Source organism: Notamacropus eugenii, chromosome 7, assembly GCF_028372415.1.
Source record: "Notamacropus eugenii isolate mMacEug1 chromosome 7, mMacEug1.pri_v2, whole genome shotgun sequence".
Classification (NCBI taxonomy): Eukaryota; Metazoa; Chordata; class Mammalia; order Diprotodontia; family Macropodidae; genus Notamacropus; species Notamacropus eugenii.
Window position 1 is genome coordinate 156,380,905 of NC_092878.1, and position 26,856 is coordinate 156,407,760.

General features: G+C 37.5%; 1 protein-coding gene across 5 annotated transcripts in view; it reads right to left on the minus strand.

Moving 5' to 3' along the window:
• LARP1B (La ribonucleoprotein 1B) overlaps positions 1–26,856 on the minus strand; it is an 82,650-nt gene that overhangs the window by 44,375 nt on the left and 11,419 nt on the right. For 4 of the 5 annotated variants that reach the window (XM_072624563.1, XM_072624562.1, XM_072624560.1 and 1 more), the window contains exons 2-8: positions 22,611–22,669; positions 22,112–22,171; positions 19,013–19,187; positions 12,503–12,643; positions 7,967–8,110; positions 7,569–7,737; positions 3,871–4,015 (exon numbers count right to left, since the gene is read on the minus strand). In XM_072624563.1, coding sequence (XP_072480664.1) covers positions 3,871–4,015; positions 7,569–7,737; positions 7,967–8,110; positions 12,503–12,643; positions 19,013–19,187; positions 22,112–22,171; positions 22,611–22,669 — 893 coding nt within the window. The remainder of the gene's footprint in view (positions 1–3,870; positions 4,016–7,568; positions 7,738–7,966; positions 8,111–12,502; positions 12,644–19,012; positions 19,188–22,111; positions 22,172–22,610; positions 22,670–26,856) is intronic. The other variant, XM_072624561.1, reaches the window with a different exon arrangement.

A 26,856-nucleotide genomic window follows, 5' to 3' on the forward strand; every position in this document is an offset into this window, starting at 1 on the left:
CTTGTCCACTAACAGTCCCATTATGTAAGGGTGGGGCTACTGCATCAAATTTTGGCCAACTTTATGTCTTACAAGTAGGACTTAATGTGTTCTTCTCTACTTTACAACATCCAAAGGACTACCTCAACAAGTCATCACCCAAAGCTGAATAGACTGCCTAGACCTAAGCCTGGAAGACTCATAACCTGTCTTTACCAGATCTTTTACTAAACTTATGAATGTATATGTCATAAGCCACTCCCCCATCCACCTATTCTCACCCTTCTCCACAACTATGACAACTCCTTGATGGAAATGAGTATTCTGTGTTGGTATTCCTATCACGTGACACAGCAACCTGCACATAGTGGGACTTAGTAAACATCTGCTGAACTGGATGAATTACTAAATAGAGCTTTATTTAATTCCATTTCCTCTCTGACAAAGACACTAAAAACTTCGTTTTTTCTGACTGTCAGTCCTGACATCGCTAGAGCTGGAAATGAGCCTCCCCAACCTAGGGCTTCAAATTTTCTAGCCCATGAGCAAAGAACATGGCATAACGCACTGGTCAAAGATGCCAAGATTCACTAAGCTGTGTTCCCTGCCCTCAATCTGTTAGAGAATATCTTAATGACCACATGACAAATCACTATCTTTTGGTGAGGCAGGATTTTGAAAAACAACAAGTTCTCTTAAAGCAATACATTCAGAACCACCAGGAAGCTTTTACGTATACTATTATCAACATGCCCCATAACAACCTAGAGTTCCAGAAGCCAAAGATTTTAACTTCTTGAATATGCTTACTCTCTGAGGCACATAAATGCCATCATCTATTTCTGTTTTGCAAAAGAAAAATTAGAAGAAACTGAGAAACTAAATGATCACTGATGGCCTTAGAACAAATGACTAATAAAGCTGGAATGAGAATTCCAAATCTAATCGTCATCAATTTTCCAGTTCTCTTTAGAAGAAAAAGATGCAAAGGAAAAACAATCTCCCAGTAACCCAAACACTAAACACTGTATATCCCTCTGTGACTTTGCCCCCACCATCCTGGTCATCCAGAACACCCCTGCCCTCTCCTTCCCCAATCTACACACCTCCTTCTCCAAAACTCCATAACAATGGCTCATCCCTCTAGTCAAGCCAACTGCAACCCATCCTGCCCTTCCCTACTCTGGCCTCCCCCTGACTCTTGGGGGACAGCATCCCAGTGACCCATGACTTTCTCATCGGTCCTTCCTCATTCTCATGCATGACTGGCTCACCTCCTTTCCTTGCCATCCATTCCATAAATAACAGCCGAACACTTCTACACAGTTCAAAGCTGGTAATGTGCTACAGCCTCCTCACTAGTACCACATCTCACATCTACCCATCCTACCTTGGGTGGCCAACGACAAAAATGGGGAGAAGCTAAGAGTCACCACTGAACCTCTGACCTAGACAAACTGCTTTCTCATCTGCAAAATAGAGATATCACACCTCACAAAGGCTGGCATTAAGGTTCCAATTAGATAAACAGTTTAAATGGTTTGCAAACTAATTCTCGACACAAATGTAAGCTATTGATTACAAACCTGCACATTTGCTAAATGTCATTCAGGACAATACCTACTCCCCTCTTAATTCAAGGTCCAGAGTGATGTCCATCTGCAAAGTCCATCCAAAAACTCTGCCCTGACTTGTCCATCCAAAATAATTAGCAGGCTACAATTCTTCAGTCACCTCAGGTTTTTCTCTGTACACTTTTATTTTAGTTTATTTTATTTCCTCTATACACTTCAATCTCATTTTAGAAATTTTATACTACCTGGGACTTGATACAATCAACAATGTTACCAGAAAAAAGGATTCTAACCGTCTATGTGCATCTATACAGAATCCCTCCTCTACCTGGATTTCATGTTGGACGTCTAAATTTATAGGCTGCTCTCTACACACTCACCAGAAGAACTTCTCAGTTCTTTCACAGATGTATTCTCTAATGGCTAACATTTACACAGCAACCCTGGGAGATAGGTTCTATTTTTACCCCATTTTCTGGCTGAGAAAACTGAAACAAGCAGGTCGAGTGATTTGCCCAGGGTCACACAGCTCCTACATGTTTGAGGCCCAATTTGATCAAGAACACCAGACCCAGCACTCTCCACTGTTGCCAGGTCTTGTCTGTTGTGTTCAACTCTTTGTGACTCCATTCAAGGTTTTCTTGACAGAGACTACAGTGCTTTGCCATTTCCTTCCCCAGTTCATTTTACATATGAGGAACTGAGGCAAACAGGGTTAAATGACTTCCCCAGGATTCTACAGCTAGTTTTCCTGACTCCAGGCCCAGCTCTCTATCCACTGTGCCCCCCAGCTGCTCCCCACCAATCCATGCACTGCCTCAGCATTGCTCAAACAAATTCTAAGATGAGAACAAGAATTTAGTATTTAGTCTTGCCCTATATAGAGCCTAGTACAGGCCCCTGCACCCAATAAATGCTCAAAAGTCAAAGTTCTGTTGCTTACTAAATAAAAACACCCCTGGAACCAAATACTTAAAATGAAAGTCACAGGTAAACATATTCCATTTTTGGTTCTACGTATCTGAAGACTAAACCCTAACGGTAATAAGACACTTGAAGTTCTTCCTACAAATAGAACTGGAGCTGAAACAATGAGAATAATTAAGTTTCAGAATAGCCTCCTCATCAATGAAGAATTTTTTAAAAATATAAAAAACAGCACAACTATCATGTTCAGTTTACACTTTAAAAGCAAAAGGCAGACAATGCAAGTTCACTAATTCACACGCAATTCCCTTTCCATTTTTTGTACATTAAAATACTCAAGTTTGTTAATGTTAAAAGTTAATAAAAATGGAATTTTTTTTTTAAAAGGTCACAAGGAGTTCCAGAATCTTGATGCTAACTAAAGAGCCACCAAAGATTACTCCAAAGGAGAGGAAGGGCAGGGAGGATGTTAGGCAGCATGCATCATGATGCAAAGTTCAATGTTACATTAAGGCTTTAGTGTATTTCCCTTCCTCAAAAATACATTTTATATTTATAGGAAAAATGCACATTAAATTCTTCACTTACAATTTAATGTTTATTCCATCACTGTACTCCAAGGTTACATCTAAAGGTAATTCTATTTTTAAAACAGAACTTAGGAATTTTTTATTTCCAAAATGCATAAAAATAAAAATGAACTTGGTAAGAATTAAAATGTTATGCTCTCTTCTGATTCAGCACCCCACTATCTTTTGCAAGTGTAGCTCCCAAATTCTATTTCTCTCCCTGCCCTCCTCATCCACTTAAATCTGTAACCAATCCACCTCTGTTAATTCCTTGCTGCATGTGTTCCTCTTCAGTACTAATTTACTGTGTTCTTCCCTTCTTGTTCTTATTATAAGCAGATTTGTCCATGTGCCAATGTTATAAGCTATATTAATTATATGGATAGCCATAGGAAGCACCTAGGAGGGAAAAATTCCTTCTAGGGGGAGATCTTCAGCTTAGCAGCCTCTGAGAGCTATCAGAAACTTTGCTGGAGCTACCAAAGGCAAGAGGCTCAAGGAATGAAATGAATGAAACCAAGAACCCAGGGGGCCCATGTTCCAAACTACTGTACATCTTTTGAGGTTTTACTTGTAGCATAAGAGTAATTTGAGGAGAATTAAAGTCCTAGTAACCTGAGAGGGCTCAGAAAGTCCAATTTAAATATGATGCTGAACACCTGTACCGGGAATTCTGGTGTCTGTAGCAGTCTGTCAAGGATTTCAAAGTACTTGTCACATGAATATGTAAAAAGGGCACAAGTGTCTTCCACAAAAGCAGAAATGAGATACAAGATGAAACACAACGTCCAGCAAAAGGTTTTTAAATATAGTCTGATTACCTCTAAAATGAGATTAACATTTGTAGTCAAGGCCTGAACACGGTGGAAACTGGCAATCAGAGAAATGGGCAAGAAACCTTGTTCGTCCATCTTCCTCCTAAGAAAGAAGTCCCGTTCCAAATTTTCTATACTGAAGTAATATTCACTGAAGAGAGAAATAAGGAGGTAAACATAAGCTTGATTCTTTGATTAAAAAAAAAAAGCACTCAGCATTTGTTCTTTATCACGTCTCATCTGTCACAAAACAAGTTTTAGCTACGGTCAGCAATAAAAATCCTACGTTATAGCTAAATACTAAATAAACAACAGCATTAGGAGAAGATGGCTAGCACAACAGTCCTGAAGTCTGGCGATGAAATCCAAAAAAGAAATCTGACAAAGAATTGACAAAAACATATTCCAACAGGAAAACATAATCTTTTGCAGCGAATTTAGCTGCTCTTTCATTTTGTCTATTATTCAGGTGGAAGGAAATGGGTGAATCTGCATTCTCCACAAAGCTGAGCCTGAGCTAACATATTTACTTCAGTCTTACACATGACAGTGCCAAGAATTAATCAGTCTCTTCTTGTTTTGAACCATTTCTAAGGAAGTATTCAAGTTAAATTAAAGTAGTATTTAACTAAACACTGCTTATCACTAGAACCAAACCTGCAAAGCTGACTCAGGCACTAAGAGATGCTCCCAAAGAATCCCTCCTTTCTAAATATGTCCCCAAGTAAACTTGGTAGAGAATATACATCCCATTTATGAACTAGCAGATAGCTTTTCCAAGTTATTTCAAAATAAAAGTAGGAAGTAGCGTCCTTAGCTAACCAAAGAACAGATTATGCTTTATTGTTCCACCACCTAAGAGCAAGGTCCACAACTTAGGCTGGTTTTTATCTAAATAGCAACAGGCAAAACTACTGCACAGGTCCCTGAACTGGGAGGACTTTCACCAAACAATAAATGTTTGATAAAGACTCGGTCATCTAGAAGAGTAACTAGAAAACACCAAGCCATTAAGAAAGACAAATTTGCCAGACTTTGAGAATTAAATTTTTCAAGACAGCAAGTCTCATGTAAAAGTAAATTCCTAAGAGGAAGATTAAAATTTCTCAAAGAGATGTATTAGTAAGGAAACACAGAAGACAGAAAACAAAAAAGCCAAAAAGGTATTAAGTACTACCCTTCACTGAGAGAGTGGAATTGATCTTCAGCTTCCACAGCATGTTTCCATAATGGGAGAAACAATTAGTAAGGTAAAATTCCACAAATTAGATTTTCCAAGACTGGCATGCTATGGGCAAAGCTCATACAGCCTGATGTTTTCACATATATGCTTATGCATAGATTATATACATATATAAAATAAAACATACTCTTTGAGTTTCAAAGGGTATTTCTTGAAAAGTCATTCTAAATACACAGAAAAAAAAAATAAGATACAATTTCTGTTCCTGAGAACAGTGGTTTAGAAGTCATGGCAAATTTTTAATAAAAAGAAGTTATTTTTCAAGCTCTAAACATTAAAAACAATTAGGTTGAAGTTTAAATTCTGATATCTCAACTCTCCTACCAAAAAGTAAAAGCACTACAATCTGTATTCTCAAAGTTAAAATTACAATAAAATACCATTAACATCTCAAAAATAATGCTTAAACAGAATTCAAAAGGTAAAAAAAAATTCACTTAATTCCTATTTTCAAGACTTAGAGAACTGAAGGAATAAGAATATTTAGAATTTAACAGAACCAAATGATCATAAATCTTTAAGTTTTCTCATCTAAAAGAATTCAATTAATGCTTCAGACTTCTACAATGAAAATTAATAAACACACTTAAAAAGGGCTGCTGTCACAAAATGATGCCAAACGCCTAATAATCATGACAACAGTTCTCAGATGATTCTGGTAACGCCACTGTCACTGCTATAACTCTTTGAACCATGACATGACCATTTCTCCTTAGATCTGAAATGACTAAGCAAGGAACCAGTCATGGCTAGAAATCAGTAAGAATACAAGTTTAATTTGAAGGCACTTTTTTTCTCCCTTGCTATGCTGCACTACTTCCAGATTTTTCCCTGACTTGGTTTTATGATATTCCTCCTTCAAATGCAAGGGGAAAATAAAAATTACATCTCTGGTGGTTTCTGGGAGAAAAAGTCTAAACACTTAGCAGAAATTTCCAGAAGACAAAGGCTTATATTGTAAGACTCCACCAAACTAGATCTCTCTGTTTTCCAAAAACCAAAGATTAATAAAACCAGGTTAACAAGCTGTCTTAAGTCTCATACTAAAACTGCCAAAACTGATGCTAAAAACAAATATGAACAAAACCAAGTCCAAGAGATCATGAGCAACACTATATCTGCCATCGTGCTGAGTGTCAGAGGGGACATCACCATGTCCTACCTTAGAAGCTCTGGATTCTACACTGCAATGATCAGAAATTTTGCCAGCCCTGGAGAGGCGGCTCTGCTCCTCCCTCACTTGTCTGAGGACAGTGGAGGCCGATTATCCTGACAGAGAGCTGCATGTCCGCTGTCAGGTCTCAGAACGGGCCTGGCAGTAAGAGTTACACAAAACAAAACGGATTAAGTGGTTTGAGGTTGAGAGCCATATGCCAGATACTTTCTGCCCATAAAAAAGCCTTGTTCTTCCATTTGTGTGTGTGTGTGATCACTGTAACAAAAGAAGCAAGCACAAAACACATAAGCTGCTTCATGTATTATCAGGAAAATTAAATCCACCATGATGTCATCCCAGGAGAGTGCCCAGGCTAATGCTCATAAAGAAAGATTTGCCAATAATAGGCCAAGTCCATTTACTTTTTAAATAACGTGAGTGTTCAACAATTTTCTTTTTACTAATACCTTCAAAAATAGCTTTCCTACCTGCTTTTTACATGAAAACAAGTATTTCCAAAAATTAAACACACACACACATCTTTTGGGAACATCCCATCTCTGTCTCTTCACTAAAGTAAAGCAGCAAAACACTGTCAAACCACTGTCTCAAAGGACATTCTTTTTCCAAGAGACAACAGAGCAAACTAGAAAGCCTCTGAGTTAAAACTGGGGACGGAGCCACTAAACTCCCTGTACCCAAACACTGCTCACCACAGGAGTCTGAGCTGCCCTCCAGAGGCCAAAATAAAGCACAAAACAAGTAAACAATGCTAAACAGATTGAGAATTCCTCCTCAACAGCCAGATGCACCATATCATCACAACCATTTCCTTTCACTTTTCACTCTATTTATGACAGTAAGCACCCATCTTCAAAAGACAGGTTAACGCTAGTTTTGACTGAGTTGCAAACACAATTTGCATTCTTAATTTAATCACTTATGAGAAATTATGCTGTAATTTTAAAAGGAGGTTCCTTTGACATTTCCATCAACTCTTCTTAGGAATCTAAATAGGTCATCTTCCCATAGCATGTTAACTTGCATACATATATATCACTGGGTAGAGAATTATTCAGATATTGGGAGAGAAAAAGGCCATTCACTTTACAAAGAAGTATGGGTCAACTGCAGTCTATTTCATTAGAATGAAAATCCTTTCCTCAACAAATAAAAAATGAATGAATGGCAAGTTCCTGTATTTCCCAACTTTACCAATATATTTTGGGAAAAAATAGAAAACATGCTAACATTTAAGTCACGAATGTTTATGAGTCCATCTACTTACATGCACAATCTACTTACATTTGCCGCTTAATGTATTCTTTCAGCAATGTTTCATCCACAGAATACATCTGAACTCCTGTACCATCATCATAGTAATACATCATGCTAGTGTTAAGTTCTGGTTGAAATGGCTGATCAGTTCTTTCACCATGTTGTTCTCGATAACCATACGAATATTCAAAGTTCACTTCAAAAAACATGGAGGGAAAAGGTTACTCCAAAGTCCATGGCTAAATATTGATAAAGTGACACAAAAATATCTGACCTTACACTACTGTGACACTCCCACAACCACTAAACCATATCCATATTTAAATACTCTGAACAAAGACAGCAGGGGAAACAAGCAGTGTGATGAAAAGTCAGAAGTAACTGTCATCCACTTTCAAGAAAACAAAAAAACCGTTCCATCGTACTTCGAGGGTTTCCTCTGCCCCGTCCTCTTCCCCGGCCACGTCCTCTTCCTCGACCTCGGAAGCAACCTCGAATGTTACCACCTTCACTTCTCACACTGGAAACTTCGTCCTGATCATCTCTCTTCTCTCTATCACGTCTCCAACCTTTTCGAAAGAAAATGGATCAGATGAGATCATTGTGTTAAGTGTGTTAGCTGCTTATTTTTGTTTTTGGTAACAAAGGAGAATCTATTGGGGTCTATGAGAAGAAATATAACCAAAAACAAGTGACTTGAAAAAAAACAACTCATTTTTAAAATAAAATGCAAAGCTAAAATGATACACACTGGTCACATGACTATTATCACAGTAACTTCTTACCGACTTGAACAGAATTACACATAACCCAAAGGGATTACAATCTAGATAACATCTAATTTGGTGCTGTTATCACTTACACTGTACCAACATCAGTTCCCATCGGGAGACAAACAATTTGAAATTATGTAAGAAACTAACAACTGTCTAGGCCCACTGGCCAATGGTGCTTCACATTAGGCATGTACCCCAACTTAGAGAAACAAAGCCCGTGTCCAGGAATTGAACAAGAGGCAAAACAAAACAAAAACAAAACCACGGTATAAGAATCAGTTGCTGTGCAGTAAGAACGAGCAACCTGACAAGATGTGAAATGATTCAAGGTGGAAACAAGCCAAACTCAAGAACATAAACAATGACAACAATATAAATGCGAGGCTGGCTGAGGCGAGCAGAGCCAAGAGAACGCTGTCCAGTAACAGCAGCACTGCAATGACCAACTATGACAGACAATGCAATGATCCAAGACAATTCCAAAGGGTTCATGATGGAAACACTGTCCACCTCCAGAGAGAGAAGTGTGGAGTCCGAATGCAGATCCAAGCAGACTATTTTCTTTTTTTTTCTTTTTCTCTTGCTTTTTCCCTTTGGTTCTAATTCTCCTTTTACAACATGACTAATATGGAAATGTTTAATATGATATGGCCAATATTCAACTGCATGCAGTCTTTAGGAGGATGGAAAGGAAGAGGAAAAAAATAGGAACAATCTTATAAAAGTGAATGTTGAAAATTAAAAATAAATTTAAAAAATTTAAAAAACACAAATGCAAAAATCACTAAACCAAAGCTGAACTCTGAGTAAATGAAAAACACAGAGATCAAAGCACCCCTCCCGCTCCTTTTAGCCCAAGACCTAGTGCTGTCTCCTAGAATGGCTGCTGTAGCTCAACTGCTTCTCTTTATTACAAGAAGTTTCCAGAAATAATCATAATGTAACGGCAAAAAACATTTAGATTTCCATCATTTTTATTTGTGAATCCTAAACCACAAATTTTCTCAAGCTCTCTTCTCCCTTCCATCTGCCTCCATCCCAAAGCCTCCTAAACCTCACCTTGTCTCTTCAATTTAATGGAAGCTGCTCAGCCAAAGAAACCACACCAGAAATGCCTTCTACCAAATCTCCACATTTCTGGATTACCAAGAGTCATCTAAATAATGCCCATGCTGAGGTGAGAGCTGCTTTTGGGCTACATAAGATAAAGGCTGCCAGCCGGCTTTTAACAAATGGGGTCTCCTGAAGGTTTTTATCTGGTATGTCTCTTGTTCAGAGGCAGCAAGAAAAATGACGCAAGATCAGTTCTCCTGACCTCCACCATAGTGGACTAAGAAGATCCTTTCTTCCTCTCATCTTCTCCTCGCTCTCTACTTCCAGGGCTCTTCTGATGTTTGGCCTAGTTATTCTGTCTTCATTCTGACCTAGTACATTCTCTTAAATGTCTGACAAGAAAGTCCTCGTAGGAATGTATTTGATTCTGTGTTCATGTTATGCTTGATGTGTGGCAGGTGAGCTCACGGAAGGGGAGGGTTCACGATTTATTTATTTTTTTTAAATATATGCCTTTTTCTTTACTCAACTAGAGGAAGCAAATGGTGCAACAGAAGGACTCAAGTGCTCTGCCTTAAAATCCCCATTCTGTCACTTAACTTACTCCTTTTATAAATTTGGGAAGGTGACTTTAACTTATGTGGTCCTCACTTCATCTGTAAAGTAAGGGGGTTGGGCTAAAGGCCTTCTAAATCTAAGAACCAATGAACTGCTCTATCAAAATCCTACTTCTTGATGAGGATAATGAGAACATCAAAAACAGGCTGTTCAGGGATGGGATTGGAGAAAGAAATGTGTGGGCAACTGTTGCCTCATCACCAAACTATCTTCAACTAATCTGATGTGTCAGAAGTTTCTCCTGCTAAGAGAAACACCTCAGTTGATCATTCGTATGACAAGCCCCAAAGTCCACTCTTCTGTTGGTAGTGGCCAGGCAGCACTGCAGGGACATAAGCACTACCCCCATGACTCCTCTGTACATCTCCTCACAACCTGCCCTGGGGAGTCCATGAGGAGAAGGCTCTCCTCAGACTTCTTGGCATCATGTGTACTGTCCCATCTATTACTCCTCACCCTATGTGCCAGGAACACCTTCTTTTCTGTCTCTAGAATACCTTCCATGCCACCTCATAAACAGAACTGGATGCTGCTACTGTATTTCAGTCACTTAACTTCTTTTATTGATTTTTTTATTTATTCTTCGGAGTTTATGGTATTCTCTAATATAAAGTCAACCAGAATGAATGTTAGAATATTCATGTTGCAAAGGACAGTTTTTTCCAGAGACAAGGCTGGAATCACTGCAAGTACCATATAATTTCCCAAATGCACCCCAGTTCACCTTGTTTCTAATTCAATTCTGGATCTAACTCTCAATGCATTGTCTTTACAAATCTAGGGACTGATAGATACGCAACACATACCTAGATCATTCTCAAAGATTTTGCAGAAATGATAAAATACGCACATTAATCCATTAGGAGATAAGAATTATCTTTCTCAAAACTACCTTCAAGAGTCAAGTACCACTTCTGATAAACTAGGGTAATGACACATCAAACCCCATAAGGACTTACAGTTTGATCTATTCCAATCTTCTTGTCTTCCATATTTAAAAATTAGGGCCAATAGGTAAGGCAGATAGATGACACAGTATTGAAGACTGCTGAACTTGGAGTCAGGAAGACTCCAAGTTCAAATCCTATCTCAGGTATGCTTTTAGTTTTGTGGGGTAAATAATTGCTCTCAAGCCCCAGTTCCCTAGTTTATAATAAAAAATAGTCATTTACTCCTTAGGGTGGTTGCAATGATGAATAAGATAACATACAGAAAGCCTTTTGGAAACTTCCTAAATGCTGTGTTTTGCTATTACAATTACATGACATGCCCAAAGTCACACATTTAGCTAGTGGGGAAGCTACAACTAAAGGCAGGGCTTGACGCCCAACTAAGTGTTTTATTAGACCTACAAGTTTTTTTATTTAGAGGTGTAACTAAGGTAATGAAACTTATCAGGGACATAGGGGAACACCTTCTGTTCCTCAAGAGTTGTGCTATTGCTGCAACAAGAAAGAATTCCACATTTGGAATCATGTGAGTTTATTTCAGTTGTACTTTAAACAATCACTAGAACATAAATACAAATATTTCTATTCTATTTGTAGCAAATATTTTACTCAACAAAACATACAATTATGTTAGTTACCAGAAACATCTAGTCAGTGATCACTTATTTAATGCCATCCTAGATACCAGATGTTTTCTTTGTCTGGGGGGAACAGGGGAAGAGACACAGGAGACTTCATATACTTCATACACCTTTCAAGAAAGGTACAACTGAAATTTAAAATAGAAGTCAGGCTATAAAAACATTCTTGACATGCAGTCCCTTAATGGTGCTTGGCACACAGTAAGTACATGATAAATATTTTTGTTTCATTCATTCATTCATTTCCTCTAGAATGCATTCATTTCCTTTGTTGATAAGTTTAAAAATCTGACATTTTGAAACACAGTTCATGAGATTTCTTAAAAGTAAGATAGTGACTTGCTGAGTACTGTCATCTTTGCCCACTGAAAGTTCTTGAAATCACCCTTTCATTGCTAGCACTTACTGAACATAACTTGACAATGGCTAGAAAGCTGAACTTTAACAAAGTCCAAAAAGGGACCGAATCCTGCCTCTGATAATAACTTGCTGGGAGACTTTGTTTTTTCATCAGTAAGAGGGACTTAATCCTCACCTTAGCGCCACAGCCACACTGTGAGGTTTACATGCCTCATCTACATAACACATCTTGCAAATTTTAAGATTTATATACTGAAGATCAGCTACTCTTAGGAACGAAATTTCTGTTGGACAGGCAATTGCTAAGTGAAGAAACCTCCTCTGCCAGGGCCAGGCCATACCTTAGAATGAGCTGTCTAGGACACGGCAAGGTCAATAAGTGCCTTTCCCAGCCAGGTCACGGCCTGGATGTCCAGGAACGACATCCATGGAGCGAGGTTCAGGAGCCAGTTATCAGGTCATCTATTTAAAGCACACTAGTCCCAAAAACCTTACCTATGCTGAGTGAGGCAGGCATGAAGGATGGCTCCTTAGCCCTTTGGAAGCATGAGAATGTCACTTACTTCGTGAGTCGTTTCGTCGGTTGTTATGTGCTGACTTGTTTGCTTCTGGCTGAGATCTCGAGCTGTTCCGTGATCCTGGTCTCTCTTGGCTATCGGGTCTTACATCATCTAAATGAAGTGGTACCCACTTGTGCTTATTAGCTTAAAGAATACAAAACAGAATCTTTTTGAATAATGATTACTATCATTTTTCTAACAATTAAAAAGAAAATTTGGAAAAAAATCACATGGCTAGAATTTTAAAAATCAAATATTTTAACTTTTGGAAATTGGAATCAATAAATATATCACCTAAAATCAATGTTTCTGAATTTGAACTTTAAAAAAAATGAAACAAGTAAAAAGTCAACAAGCAATTTTCAAAAAAATCTATTTACAGATGAAATTAAATATGAAAAATAAAGGCCAAAAAATATAACTGTGCTTGTCTACTCTTAAGGGGATAATTACAGGACATCGAATTATTTTTTCTCTGCATTTATGAAGTTCCTAATTTCTGCTTAAGGTGCCTCTATTAACACAAATAAACATTTTGTATCTTCACAACAAAGGTAAGTGTTTAGAAAGGAGGGTGGAAATCAGTGTTACAATACATATAACATTTTTTCTTTTGCATTCATATAACTACTCTAATCTTTTATACTGAGTAGACCTGAGAAAAATATTGTCTAAAGACAGAAACCATTATGAGAGATTAGAAACAATGATTCTCCCCTGCAAGGTATTTAAGAGGCCTGCCATCTTCAGTGTAACAATCAATACTTGATAACCCTAAATGCAGTAAAGAAACATCCTTAGAAATCGAAATGCTTTGCCTGGTTTTACATCACTTTATCATAATGTAACACTAATACCTCATATATGCCTGGGAATTATTGCAGAATAAAGTATCTCATAGAAATGAATTAATGGATTATCATCTTAATTTGGTCATTCAAATATTTTCATAGGAAGATTTCTAAAATTTTATTATACAAATACTGAAAAACTGTTAATGTCCCATATGCTTGGAAAATGGCAGAATTGTGGTATAGAAATGAAATGAGGCATACTGTCATTATGAACAGCAAATACAGAAAGACCAGTATGGCATAATTCAAAGGATAAAAAAGGGAAATCAGATCAGTAGGCATGATAACTACAACCGTATGTGCTTTCTGTATACAAAGTATAATCACACATGTGAATCAACAATCAGATCAGATAGATCTTTTTCTTATTCTCACTGTCTGTATTACATATATGCATATGTATGTGTGTACAGTATTCTTCCCTTTATTGGTGATCTCCAATTTATTTATTCTGTATCTAAATCTTGATCTCTAGATAAATCTCTATCTTGTTGGCCCACAGGAGTTTTCATGCTGTTTCAGCCACTACCAGAATGGGAGCTCCTGGAGAGCAGGCCTGGCTTTTGTCTTTCTTTGTATTCTCCGTGCTCAGCACAGTGCCTGTTAGATTTGTACTGGATCTTGTGCTAAGCAGGCACTTGCTGACTGAAGCAATATGCATAAAAACCATTCCCTACTTTCTTGAAAGGAAACTGAACATCACTTAACTTCTTCTGAATAATTCAGAATCATTATGACCAAGAACTATCTTGTGCTACACTATTAGAGGCCCTCTGAACTGAGACAGGGGTTCAGAATCAGTGTCTTTCTGTGCCATCCCACACTTCCCACCACAAGCAATAGGCAGAGAGAGGGAGGGGAAAGTTTAAAAAATGTAAGACAACACCACTGAGTCCCTACCTTCTATTCCTTGACAAAGCAGGTTTGGAGCAGAAGTGAAGGCAGCAAGGAATACCTATGGAACTCAGCAGTTCTAACAAGCTCTTTCTAAAACTACTGCAAACACTCTCTTACTAACTAGAGGACTTGTTAGGCACCTCCATACTAATCAATGCAATCAAATCAAAGCCATTAGAGTCCAGATGAATTTCAAATGGTGCATTTTGGAAGGGAAGAGGCATCTTAGATCAGCCTCTGCTAAGGAATCTGAAACAGCCCAAGGCCCCAGGAAGACACTGAATGGTAAAGAAAAAGAAGGCAGAAGGTAAGAAAAAGGTCCAGGAAGGGCCATGCTATAAGAAATCACAACAAAATATGCCTTCTTTCCAATTCTAGTGAATACTCTAGACATGACTGATCTCGTATTACTGAGGAATACCAATGCTAAAAGAAAAAATTCCAAGAAGTATTTGGAACCAGATTGTAAACACCAACTTATTCCATTCCCATCCCCGCCCCCTCCCCCCAGCAGAAGTCCCATGAAGTGTGATCAGGAGTGTGGAACCTGCAGCCTTGAGGGCACATATGGCCCTCTAGGTTCTGGGGTGCGGCCTTTTGACTGAGTCCAAGTTTTACAGAACAAATACTTTTATTAAGGAGTTTGGGTTCAGTCAAAGGACTGCAGAGGGCCACGTGAGTTCTTGAGGATACAAGTTATCCACCTGAGTTGATGATGCCTCATTAAATCTCAACCCTTCCCCCACAAGGAGAGAAGGATGAAGAAAGCAAGCGCCTGCTGTTCTCCTGTCTCTATGCTTTAGTCATTAGAGTCCAGGGCACTTTATCCCGGAGAGATCCTGAAATCTTCAGTTATTTCCCATTCCTTGCCATACCGGATGTCAACTGTCACTCCTCCTTTTCAACATTCCTGCCTCTTGATGGTTTTTGCTGCTTCTATCCTGCTCTGGTCTAAGATGTCAGGGGAAATTACAGATGATGACCCTTTCAGACTTCCCCTACAGAGGAAGGGGCAGAGCTCTGAAATGAGATGCTTCAATGCTTTTTGATCCCTTCCTACAATAGGGAGGGTGCCTCAGAATACGTAGAACTTTACTATACTTTTATAATTAGAAATAATAAAACTAAAATGGATTTACCTGAAACTGACAAAGAAGTCCTCACACAGCATACAGAATAGGGCAGGTTTCCTGTAGGGTGGAGCAAGACACCAAGAAAAAGCAGCTCCATCCTTTGCCTTCCAAACTAGCTGGTGATACGAAGTGAACTGAAGCTCATAACTTAGGCCTATCCTCCAAACTCCTGACTTGCAACCCAAATTCAGGTACTCCCACTTTTCACAGGGCATTAATCATTCTTTAATCTTTCAATGACAACAATCAATTTATTTTCCAAAGTCTTCATTCACTCATATACCTATTTCTATAGTAGGGCCCTCAACAGACAGTGGTCCCTAAAGAAATCTCAGAAGAAAGTGGCTCCTGCCACTTAGCATTTAATTTTTTTAAAAAAAACCCTCAGGTTGATTAGACAAATTTCTAAATAAGTACACACTCATCAGCAGTTAAGGTATATGACTGCCCTTCTTCCACAATTTGCATGCAGGTATGTATGTTCGCATGTATGTGTGTACATATGTACATGTATTTCCATCACTTTTTCTCCTTGAAGGCTGCCATGGTGGGGGTAGGAAAGGCTGAAGAAAGGAAATAAAAGTAGTCAAAAGGTCTAGATTCAAAAGCTTCTGTTCTGCATATCCTAAGAACTCAAGTCCCTGGGGACACTGTCAAGTGGAACCAGGTGCTACAATGTTTTTTATTTTTAAACAACTGCTTTTCACTGCACGGATCTTATAAAAAATAATGTATCTGTTACAACTTTGCTAGACAGCTTGAAGACCCAAATCATCTCCACAAAACCCTGATTAATTGTTCTATAACCACATTTTGACTAGAGTATTTGTTTTAAAGACAAATTTTACATTTCAGAAGCACTGTAGCTTCTAAGTACTAGCGATATATATTTTACAGTAAAGTGAAATCCCATAAATAATCAAATTGAGTAGGGCCTGTGTGCCCACTTTATAGGATATTTATCAAGGACAAAGAGTGGTATAATATAAATAGCATTAGATAGGGAGTCAGAAACTTCGCTTTCTACTTTCAGCACCACCATTAACATGTCTCTGATACAGCCACTGTGAAGAATTCTCAATTTCCTAATGATTTTTTTTAAAAGGTTGGACTAAATATTTCCATGATGTTTTCTAGTCCTACAATGGAATGGTTTTAATATATGAAAACAATTGTAACATTTTAAATGATAGGGAGATTCTTACAGTTGCTGTTTATTATTTGATGCAGGCCAAAACTGAAGATTAACCAAACACCTGTAATCTTTGGGACTATCAGATACCTAAAATTAATTTAAAATTCCAAATGGGAGAGGAAAAAATTGGAGAAATATTGCAATCTATGATAGTTATTCAATGTCCTTTACAGGACTAATAAATTACAACCTGGTTTACTCATAAAACTGGATTTGGGTTTTTTACAGAAGGAAAGGTCTAAACAGGCCCTACCCAAGCCCAACCCATACCCATACAATTTGGGAAAGATACATTTAAAAGCTCAAATCAGCAGAAAGCCCATTAAGGTCCCCAAGAGCAGAATCTCCTTTCTCCATGTAGAGCAGACTTCGGGTTCAATGGGAAGAGGAGATACAGAGGGCCCGATTGGGGCACAATGTTTTTACAACACTGGCTTGTTTTGTGAGTCCGGATTTTTTTTGTCACAAGGGGTCAATCTGGGGGAAGGAGGGTTTATGTTCTTCCTAGAAGTGACTTAGATAGAAAGGCATTATTAATGCTTTTTTTTTCTTTTTTAGTAAAGAGGAATGGGAGGAAACAGAGGAGTCAGAAGAGACTCCTTTTTTCCTTTTATTCCTATATTCCTATGCTTATTTTCCTTTTATTCCTATAACTATACTTCTGCATCTTTCTAGAATACACTCAACTTTTATTCTTCTAAAACATTTTCAATAATTTTTAAAAGCCCAAACAAATGTTTATGTAACTTTCTTAAACTAGCGTCTGCAACATAAAAAAGGGAAACTACACCCCAGCTTTCCCAGCCACCATCAATTTCATCTCAACCCTTTATTTACATACTTCCCTTTCCATTACTTACACACACAAAGTGGATCAATGACAATCCTCAATGTGTCTGGGGTTTGGTTTTTTTTTTGTAAAACTGTATCCTAGTTTTTGCAACTCTGGTAGAAAGAGTTCCAGGAAAAGGAGAAGAAAATGTTCCCGAGATTTCTTTCTTCTTCATTTAGGCTTTCATCTCCATTTACTTTATAAGAGCAACTTTTGCTTCACAAAAGAGCTAAATTTGCCTAACCCCCTTTGAAAGAGGGAGGTGAGCACGGTTCAGAGACAAGATAAAGAACTGGGAGACAGTGTATAGTGAGGGGACCCCAGGATCTGTGCTTGTCCCTTGCTAATATACATTTTTAGATAGCCTGGATGAAGACCTAGAGAGCAAATATATCCAGTGTGCAGATGAAAAAAACTGCGAGGAATCCAAAAAGGCCTAAACAGCCTGGAATGTTGGGCTGAATCAATGAGATCAAATATAATAGGGATAAGACTTTACACTGGGATTCCAAGTACAGGAAGTGTGGCTAGAGGGCAGTTCATCTGAAGAGATTTCAGGATTTGGGGGTAGGCTCAAAATGAATCAACACAGCATGGCATCCCAACAAGGGAATTAATCCTAAGAACCACTACCACAGTAGAGAAGAGGTAGAACAAGCACTAGCCTGGTTTCTCTCCTGTTAGACCCCCTCTGCTTCATTCAGTTGGAGGCATCACATTTTTGGGAGTTGGAAAATAACCACAGAAATGCTACTATGCCAGTAAAGAGGGTCAAGATCATACCACACCACACATAAGAGCTAGCTGAAGAAACTGGGGAGATTCAGCGAGCAGAGAAAACGACTTAGGATAGAACATGATAGCTGTCATCAAGTATTTGAAAGGCCCTAATGTGGAACAGGGATTAGGCACTATAAGGTAGACCTAGGAACAAGGCTGAAGTGGAAAAGAAGTAGATTGGCGCTTGATGTAACCAAACTTCTGAACACTTAATTACAGCTCCTCCCAAAATGAAATGAGGTACACCTCAGGAGACAACAGCATTTTCCCCTCATAAGATCTTCAAGGAAAGGCTAGATTGCAGAAGGGATTCTTGTTAAGGTACAGACTAGACTAAATCAGGGATTCCTTACCTTTTTTTTCTTTCCTGGAACCCTTTGGTGGCCTAGTAAAGAAAGACTGTGGCCCATTTCTTAGGATGTTTTTAAATGCATAAAATGAAATACATATGATTACGAAGGAAACCAATTTTATTTAAACAGTGACCAAATATTTAAAAAATAAGTTCATGGACTCCAGATTAAGAGCCCAGGTCTAAATTTTCCTCAGGGTCCCTTCAACCTCTGAAAAGTGACTAGAAAGGAAAGTGGTTCCTTCTAGTTTTATTTCAATTCTCATCTTAGTAACTTCCTTTTCACTAACAGATACTGTGGTGATCAAAGTCATGGAAGTAAAAACACTAAGTATACTGGCCCCAGGGAGAACCCCCAATGCTCTTCTAGCTGTTCCACTCAAAAGCATTCTCTCCTAAGCAGGGATGGTACAGGCTCTTCTGCATTAACATTTACTCTTCAGTAAATTATCAAAGTGATCTAGACCAACCTCTCTTCCTCTGATTGTTTGCCTGAGCCTCGTCCTCACTGACATTCTCTCCAGGACCATCCAGCTTCGCTTCACGGTTTTCTTTACTTTCGCTGTTGGTTTTCTTTTCAGTCTTCTCTTCCTTTTCTTTTCTGTTTTGTGGCTTCTTATTTGGTTGATTGGTGACATTCTGGCACTGTATAAAATTGTGGTGAATGAATTAGCATAACAACACTTTGATCATTAGAACAGATATTAAAATGCAAAAATATATCTTATGCTAAAATTAAAATCAATAGCCCGACCAAAAAAGGCCACTGAGACCAAAGATCATACACACTAGTTCCTAGAGATACCAATGATACTGCCTGAAGGTATTTCAGCTTTTGTAAAAGTCTAAGGAGTAAACTTAAAACATTTGGATGAAATCATCACACTAACATGAAACATTTGTTAGATGACTAAGAAAATCTAAGCTTTTTACAACAATCATTTTTTTTGAGTAGGCTAAACTACATGACATGTAAGACAGAGCACTGCATTACAATCATGATAGTCTGGCTTCACGCCCTTACCTCCAAATATGGAGCTGTATGTGGCTTGGGCAAGTAGTCTGATCTCTCAGTGACCCAGGAAACTAGTGCCAGACTCTAAATTACACATAAATTGCTGATCTGCTATCAGGGAAGTTCACACCAATGGTGAACTGTTAGCTGTGACCAATAACCTCAAGTGCTACAACAACGTAAAGAAAAACATCACGAAAAGGAAGCCAAACTGAATAATTTTTAAAATTCACGATGGCTTTTGCAAAGCGATGATAAAGCAGGCCTCCTCTCCTCAGAGGGAGGGAGGGGAGGTGGATGTCTATGAGAACAGAATGTCGGATAAATTGTTCAATGCAGCCACTGGATCACACGTTGTTGCTTATTTGTGTTTGTCACTAGAGTGGTGAAGAATCTTTACCCCAAAAAATTACTGATGTAAAGATAAAAGGCTTCATTAAAACTTTTAAGAAACAAAATGTGTTTAATAAGAATGTATGTGTAGAGCCTATACAAGATTACCATCCTGGAAGGGGAGGGGGAGAAATTTTTAAAATTATGGCAGTGACAGTTGAAAATTGGAAACAAATAAATTTGGAGGAAAACAAACTTTAAAAAACATCTTCAGAAGTCCAAAGGACTGCTAGAGAAACATACCAATCTCTTTGTGATAGAAAGGTAATGTCTATAGACAGAGAATGAGGTCTACAGTGTCAAGTATGATCACTGTAAGATACAACACAAGGAAGAATAAAGAGCACGCTGGAAAATGACAGAAACAAAAGAAAAAATCTATCTTTCAAAAAGCATTCAGAGCAGCTATTCCTTCTAAAATTAACTACCAACTCTTTGCTTTGGAATCTAAAGTCTTACATAGCCTAGCTCCAACCCATTCTCCCATATTTATTTCAAATTCTTCTCCTTCAACAACTCTATTTTAGTCAAACAGGTCTCTAAGGTTGCCACTCCTCTAACAGCACCTTCTACTTCCCACCTCCACACTATTGTATGTACTTTCCTCTATTTCCAGATTCTATTTCCTTCTTTGCCTTATTCTCTTGAAAATCTTAACTTCCTGCAAGTACATCAGTGCAGGTACTGCCTCTGAAGAGAAAGCCTTTCCTGACTCCCTGAGGTGTTAGTATTCTCTCCTTCCACAAATTAAACATACCTATGTACAACAATGCTGACTTTGGAGTCAAAAAGACTTGGGGGGCTAAAATATTCCTCTGCTATTTAGCAGATGTGTAACCCTAATCAAGGCACTCTTACTGTCTCAGGAAGACTTGGTTTGGGGGAAGAGTTTCTCATGTTGACAAAAGTCACAGATCCTCCAGTCTGTATCCCATCAGTTTTAATCTCCTTAAGAAGAAGTCTGTTTATTCTTTGTTCCCAATTCTAGATATACTGCTTCAAAGAAACTGGATGTGTATTAATCTTTTACTAAAATGTGAACACTTTTAATAAGGGAACTGTATATCTTCATATTACTAACACTGGCATCAGATATACACAGATCATGTTATTCTCATACTGGTAAATATGACAATGAGTGATGTAAAACCTTGATGCTGTAAAAAAAAAAATTCGACTTTGTAGAATAGTAGTTAATGACTTAGGTTCCAATCCTCTTCCTAAGTTACTATGCATATGACCTTTGTGAGAAACAAATGAAATAGCATGGGTAATCCCAAAGAGATCATAAAAATGGGAAAGGGTCCCACGTGTACAAAAATATTTATGGCAGCTCTCTTTGTAGTGGCCAAGAACTGAAAATCAAGGGGATACCCATCAACTGAGGAATGGTTGAACAAGTTGTTGTACATAAATGTAATGGAATACTATTATGCTGTAAAAAATGATGAACAGGAGGACTTCAGAGAGGCCTGGAAGGACTTATATGAACTGATGCTGAGGGAAAGGAGCAGAACCAGGAGAACTTTGTACACAGCAACAACCACAGTGTGCGAGGAATTTTTCTGGTAGACTCAGCCCTTCACAGTAGGGCAGGGACCTAAAAACTTCCCAATGGACTCGAGGCAAAATGCCTTCCATATCCAGAAAAAGAACTATGGAATTGGATCGCAGAATGAAGCAGATCATTTTCTCTTGTGTTATGTTTTGTTTTGTTTTTGTGTTTCTCCTATTCATTTTAATTCTTCTATGCAACACAACTAAGGTGAAAATGTATTTAATAAGAATGTATGTGTAGGGCCCATATAAGATTGCATACTGTCTCTGGGAGGGAGGGGGAAAAAATCTAAGATATATGAAAGTGATTATAGAAAATTGAAAACAAATAAATTAATTTAAAAAAAGAAATAGCATGAGTAATGCACATTAAAAGCTATATAAATGCTAACTATTATTACCATCTGAGCCAAAGTTAACTGTAAAATGAAGACATTAATACCACTGCATTTCTGCAATACCTTCTATCTCTAAATCCTATGATGCTAGACTCTACAAGCTGACAATTCCCTAAATTATATGAAAAGCACGCTGCTTTGTGATATCCAAGTTGAAATAATAGACTTTTTCTTATTTAAAAAGTTCCAAAATGTAGACTACTTACTTCATTGTTCACTAATTCACTAGGTGTTGGCCAATTTGTGATGTCACTGAAATCACTAGCCTGCAAAGCAACAAAATAATTAATTCTCAAATGTAATAAAAAATACTTCTAAGTAATACATACATAGAAAAAAGTTGTATCCAATGGTAGAGATTTAAGAGAAATCAAGTAAATTTAAATCATACATGCACCCTAATGCATAACTAAGAAAAAAACTGTGAAAGATCAAAATAATAATCAGGGAGTGTTAAAACTTTAGTTCTCTAGAATAAATTAATGCAGCTATACCAAACTGGGAAGCCGACAGGATGCTGAAAAATCTTATCTCCTCTCCATATACCCAATAACACACATTTTATACTTCTACCCCAACTGAGTTCACCCAAATGATGAGAGGGAAAAAATGCTTCTATGCTAAAATAAAAATAATTAAAATAACTATAAAGATCCAGAAACTCAATGTGATCAATTTCAATTTATTTCCTGAAAAAAATCATACCTTGTTGGTTTTCTTTGTCTTGGGTTTTCCTGCTTTTATAATTTTTGCGGAACTTAGTTCTAAGGAAAAAATGATAATGTTACTTGCTTTTGTGACTTTGATTTCAAGACTCTTCTGAGGAGCAAAAAAAATATCTACCAGTTACACCATACTCAACATGTACACTCATACTTCTCCCATTAAGAAATCACAGGTTCGCAATATGATTTTCTGGCAACAGACCCATTATAATTATAGTTGTCTACGGCATCAAAACAACCAGTAATGCCTTGATAGACCACGTAGCTATAATATATAACCAAGTATTCCTAACAAATAACTTTCAAAATAATACCAAACACCTCCCTTTCTTGCTGTGGAAGGCTGGAAAGCGCAGGCTCACAGGCTGATCTCACTGTTCATTGGGACAGAGGCTTTGAATATCTCCATTCCCAACATGGGTGGTTCACACTCCTGCCCCACCCCCCCACCCCCAGACAGTCTTCCCCTCTCCCAAGGGCTCACCAAATTGGTTCAGCCTGACTGCAATTCCAAATATCAGAGTTCAAGCAAGCCATCCACCAGTTCCAGCTTCCAGAGGAAGGCTGACCACAAGTGGGCATCCCTCCCCCAACCTAACTTTTTAAACAGATTCACAAACCACAAATGAACTGATAAAGTACAAGATAATTTGTTCAAAAGAATTTAAACCACTTCCAAAACAAAATTTTAAATGTAGCATTTTAAAGGACTGTAAAAATTGGCAGAACTTTAAATTGATCCAATCACTCTGGAAAGCAATTTGATATTAGCCTAAAAAGAGACTAAAGCCTCCATACCCTTTGACCTAGAAAACCTATCCCAGGAAAGTAAAAAAAAAAAATTTAAGGCCCCACATACATGCAGATATTTATAGTCACATTTTTATGGTAGAAGCAAAAAACTGGAAGCCAAGTAAGTGACTACCAGTTAGACAACTGACTCAACAAATTCTCAAGGGATGTGGACATAACCAAATAGTACTGTGCATTATGAACAAATGAAGGATGACACAAACATGGGAAGATATATATACTGATTGAAAATGAATGAACAGAGGAAAGCAGTATATACAATGCCTAAGACAATGTAAAAGTAAAGAATAATTTTTTAAAAATCGAAAATAAATAGTATGTCATCATGACTAAGCTTAACACCCAAAAAATGTAACCTGGTACTTTCCTCCCTTCTTTGCAGAGGTGGGGGCTATGAATTTGAAACACTGTGCATAATGTAATGACTTGACTGATGTGCTGAGTAACTGCTTTTTTCTCTTCATTCTTAGTTTAAAAGGATGAGGGAGGGGCATGTTGGGAAATGAGGAGGATGCAAAAACAAAAGGTCATACCCATCAATTGGGGAATGGCTGAACAAGTTGTGGTATATGAATGTTAATGGAATACTACTGTGCTGTAAGAAATGATAAACAAGAAGACTTCAGAGATGCCTGAAAAGATTTATATGAACTGATGCTGAGTGAAAGGAGCAGAACCAGGAGAACTTTGTACACAGCAACAACCACAGTGTGTGAGAACTGTTTCTGTTAGACTTAGCCCTTCACAGTGATGCAAGGACCTAAAAAATTATCAATGAACTCTTGATGTAAAATGCCTTCCACACCCAGAGACAGAACTATGGAATGGAATTGCAGAATGAAGCAGACCATTTTCTTTTGTATTATGTTTTGTTTTACTTTATGGCTTCTCCCATTCATTTTTTAAAATAACATTCATTGTATTTATTTTTAATGCTCTACAATCACTACCATAAAACTTAAGATTTTTTCCCCCTACCTACCCCTCACCACCCTCCTCCCTCCCCAAGACAGCATACAATTCTATACAGGATCTACACATATGTTCCTCTTGAATACATTTTCATTATAGTCATGTTGTGTAGAACTAAAATAAATGGGAGAAATCATATAACAAGCCAAAACATAATACACACACACACACACAAAAATGATCTGCTACATTCTGCGATCCAATTCCATAGTTCTTACTCTGAATATGGAAAGTATTTTGCCTTAGAAGCCCATTGGCAATTTTTTATTTTTTAAATGTCCTTGCATTGCTATGAACATCCAAGTCTACCAGAAAAAATTCTCACACACTGTGGTCGTTCCTGTACACAAAGTTCTCCTGGTTCTTCTCCTTTCGCTCAGCATCTGATCATATAAGTCTTTCCAGGCCTCTCTGAAGTCTTCTTGTTCATCATTTCCTACAGCGCTATAGTATTCCATTACATTCATATACCATAATTTATTCAGCCATTCTCCAATTGATGGGCATCCCCTTGATTTCCAGTTTTTGGCCACTACAAAGAGTGCTGCTATAAATATTTTTTGTATATGTGGGACCCTTTCCCATTTTTTTGATCTCTTGGGGATACAGTCCTAGAAGCGATATTGCTGGGTCAAAGGGTCTCCCATTCATATTACCTCTTCTATGCAACATAACTAAGTTGAAAATGTATTTAATAGGAATGTACATGTAGAACCTATATAAGACTGGCAGGCAGGAAGTGGGGACGGAGGAGGGAAGGATGGGGAAGGAGGGGGAAAAATCTAAGCTATATGGAAGTGATTGTAGGACACTGAAAACAAATAAAATAATTTAATTTTAAAAAATTGTCATACTAATAAAAATAAGAGAAGCAGACCATACCCCTGTCTCTCACAGCTATAGGTAAGGGATAAACACTTATGCAAAAAAAGGGATAGAAACAATTACAAAAGACAAAATACAGAATTTTGGTTACATATACTTGAAAAGCTTTTGCTAAAATAAAATTAACATACATCTAGAATAAGCAAAGCAATTTAATGGTAAAGTTTCCTGCCAAATCCCTATGATCAGTTAAATATCAAAGAAATCCCAACAGTTATTCCCCAATAAAGTAGCCAAAGAATATGAACAGTTCTCAAAAGAATTATCATATTCACAACCATATGAAACATTCCAAATTACTAAGAGAAAATCTTAAACAACCCCAAAATTTCACCTCACTCTCAGCAAACTGGCAAAGATGACAAAAGATGGGAGTTTGTTTTGGAAAGATAGACACTGCTGCCAATTTGATACAACTATTCTGAGAAGAATTTTGGAATTAGCTTACCAAAGAAACTAAAAAAATCCATGCCATCTGAATCCAGAGATCCCACTTAGAGGTACCCCCAATGAGGTTGACAAAAAGAAAGCCTCCACATACACCAAAATATTTGCGGCAGTATTTTGGAGGGCAACAAAGAACTAGAAACAGGTAGATGCCTATCAAGAAAGACTAAAAAAGTTGTGTTACATGAATATGATGGAATATTCTTATGCTGTTAAAAAAAAGAAAAACACAAAAGTGATAAATACAAGGACACATGAACAGGCTAAAAATGAACTGACTGTAAAATGAATTAAACAGAGCCAGGAAAACAATATACACAACTAACAAGGAGCCACAAGAAATAGAAACTGAATGTTGCAAAATCATAAAGACCAAGTCTGGTCATTCATAGGAGGGATGTAAAGAAAACATTTTCCCCTCTCTTCTTCCTCCTTCACAGAAGTTGGGGTTCACTGGTGCAGAACGTTGACTATAACAAGATTTTTTTCAATCTGGTGATTGGTTTTGCTTAATTTTTTCTTCTTTTTTAAAAAAAGAAATCTTTGTTATAAGCTAGCTCTCTAGGAAGAAGAAGAGGGAAAGATGTATGGGAAGACATAGCTGATATAAAAAGCTCAATAAAAATCTGGTTTTTGTTTTTGAAATATCAATAAAAAGTATCCTCAAAATAGAACTTGTTTCTACATTCTCATTAAATCAAATAGTCCTATTAAGGATAAATTTCCACAGCTATCTTTTACAGACACATACACAGTTGGAAAGCAGTAGATGGAAGGTTTGACAGACTATTTTAAAAATGATACAAGCTAGAGGAACAAGGAATGGTCTATCTGTCAGATTTATGGGGAATGGAGGAATTATGACCAAACAAGAGATAGAGTACATTATGAAATGCAAAATGGACAGTTTTGATTACATTAAATTGAAAAGTTTTTGCACAAAGTCAATGTAACTAAGATTAGGAAGGAAGCAGAAAACTGGGAAAGAAGTTTTTACTAGTGTCTGTGATAAAGGCCTCATTTCAAAAATATATGGAGGACTGAGTCAAGAACACAAGTCATTCCCCAAATGATAAATGGTCAAAGGATATGAATAGGCAGTTTTCAAA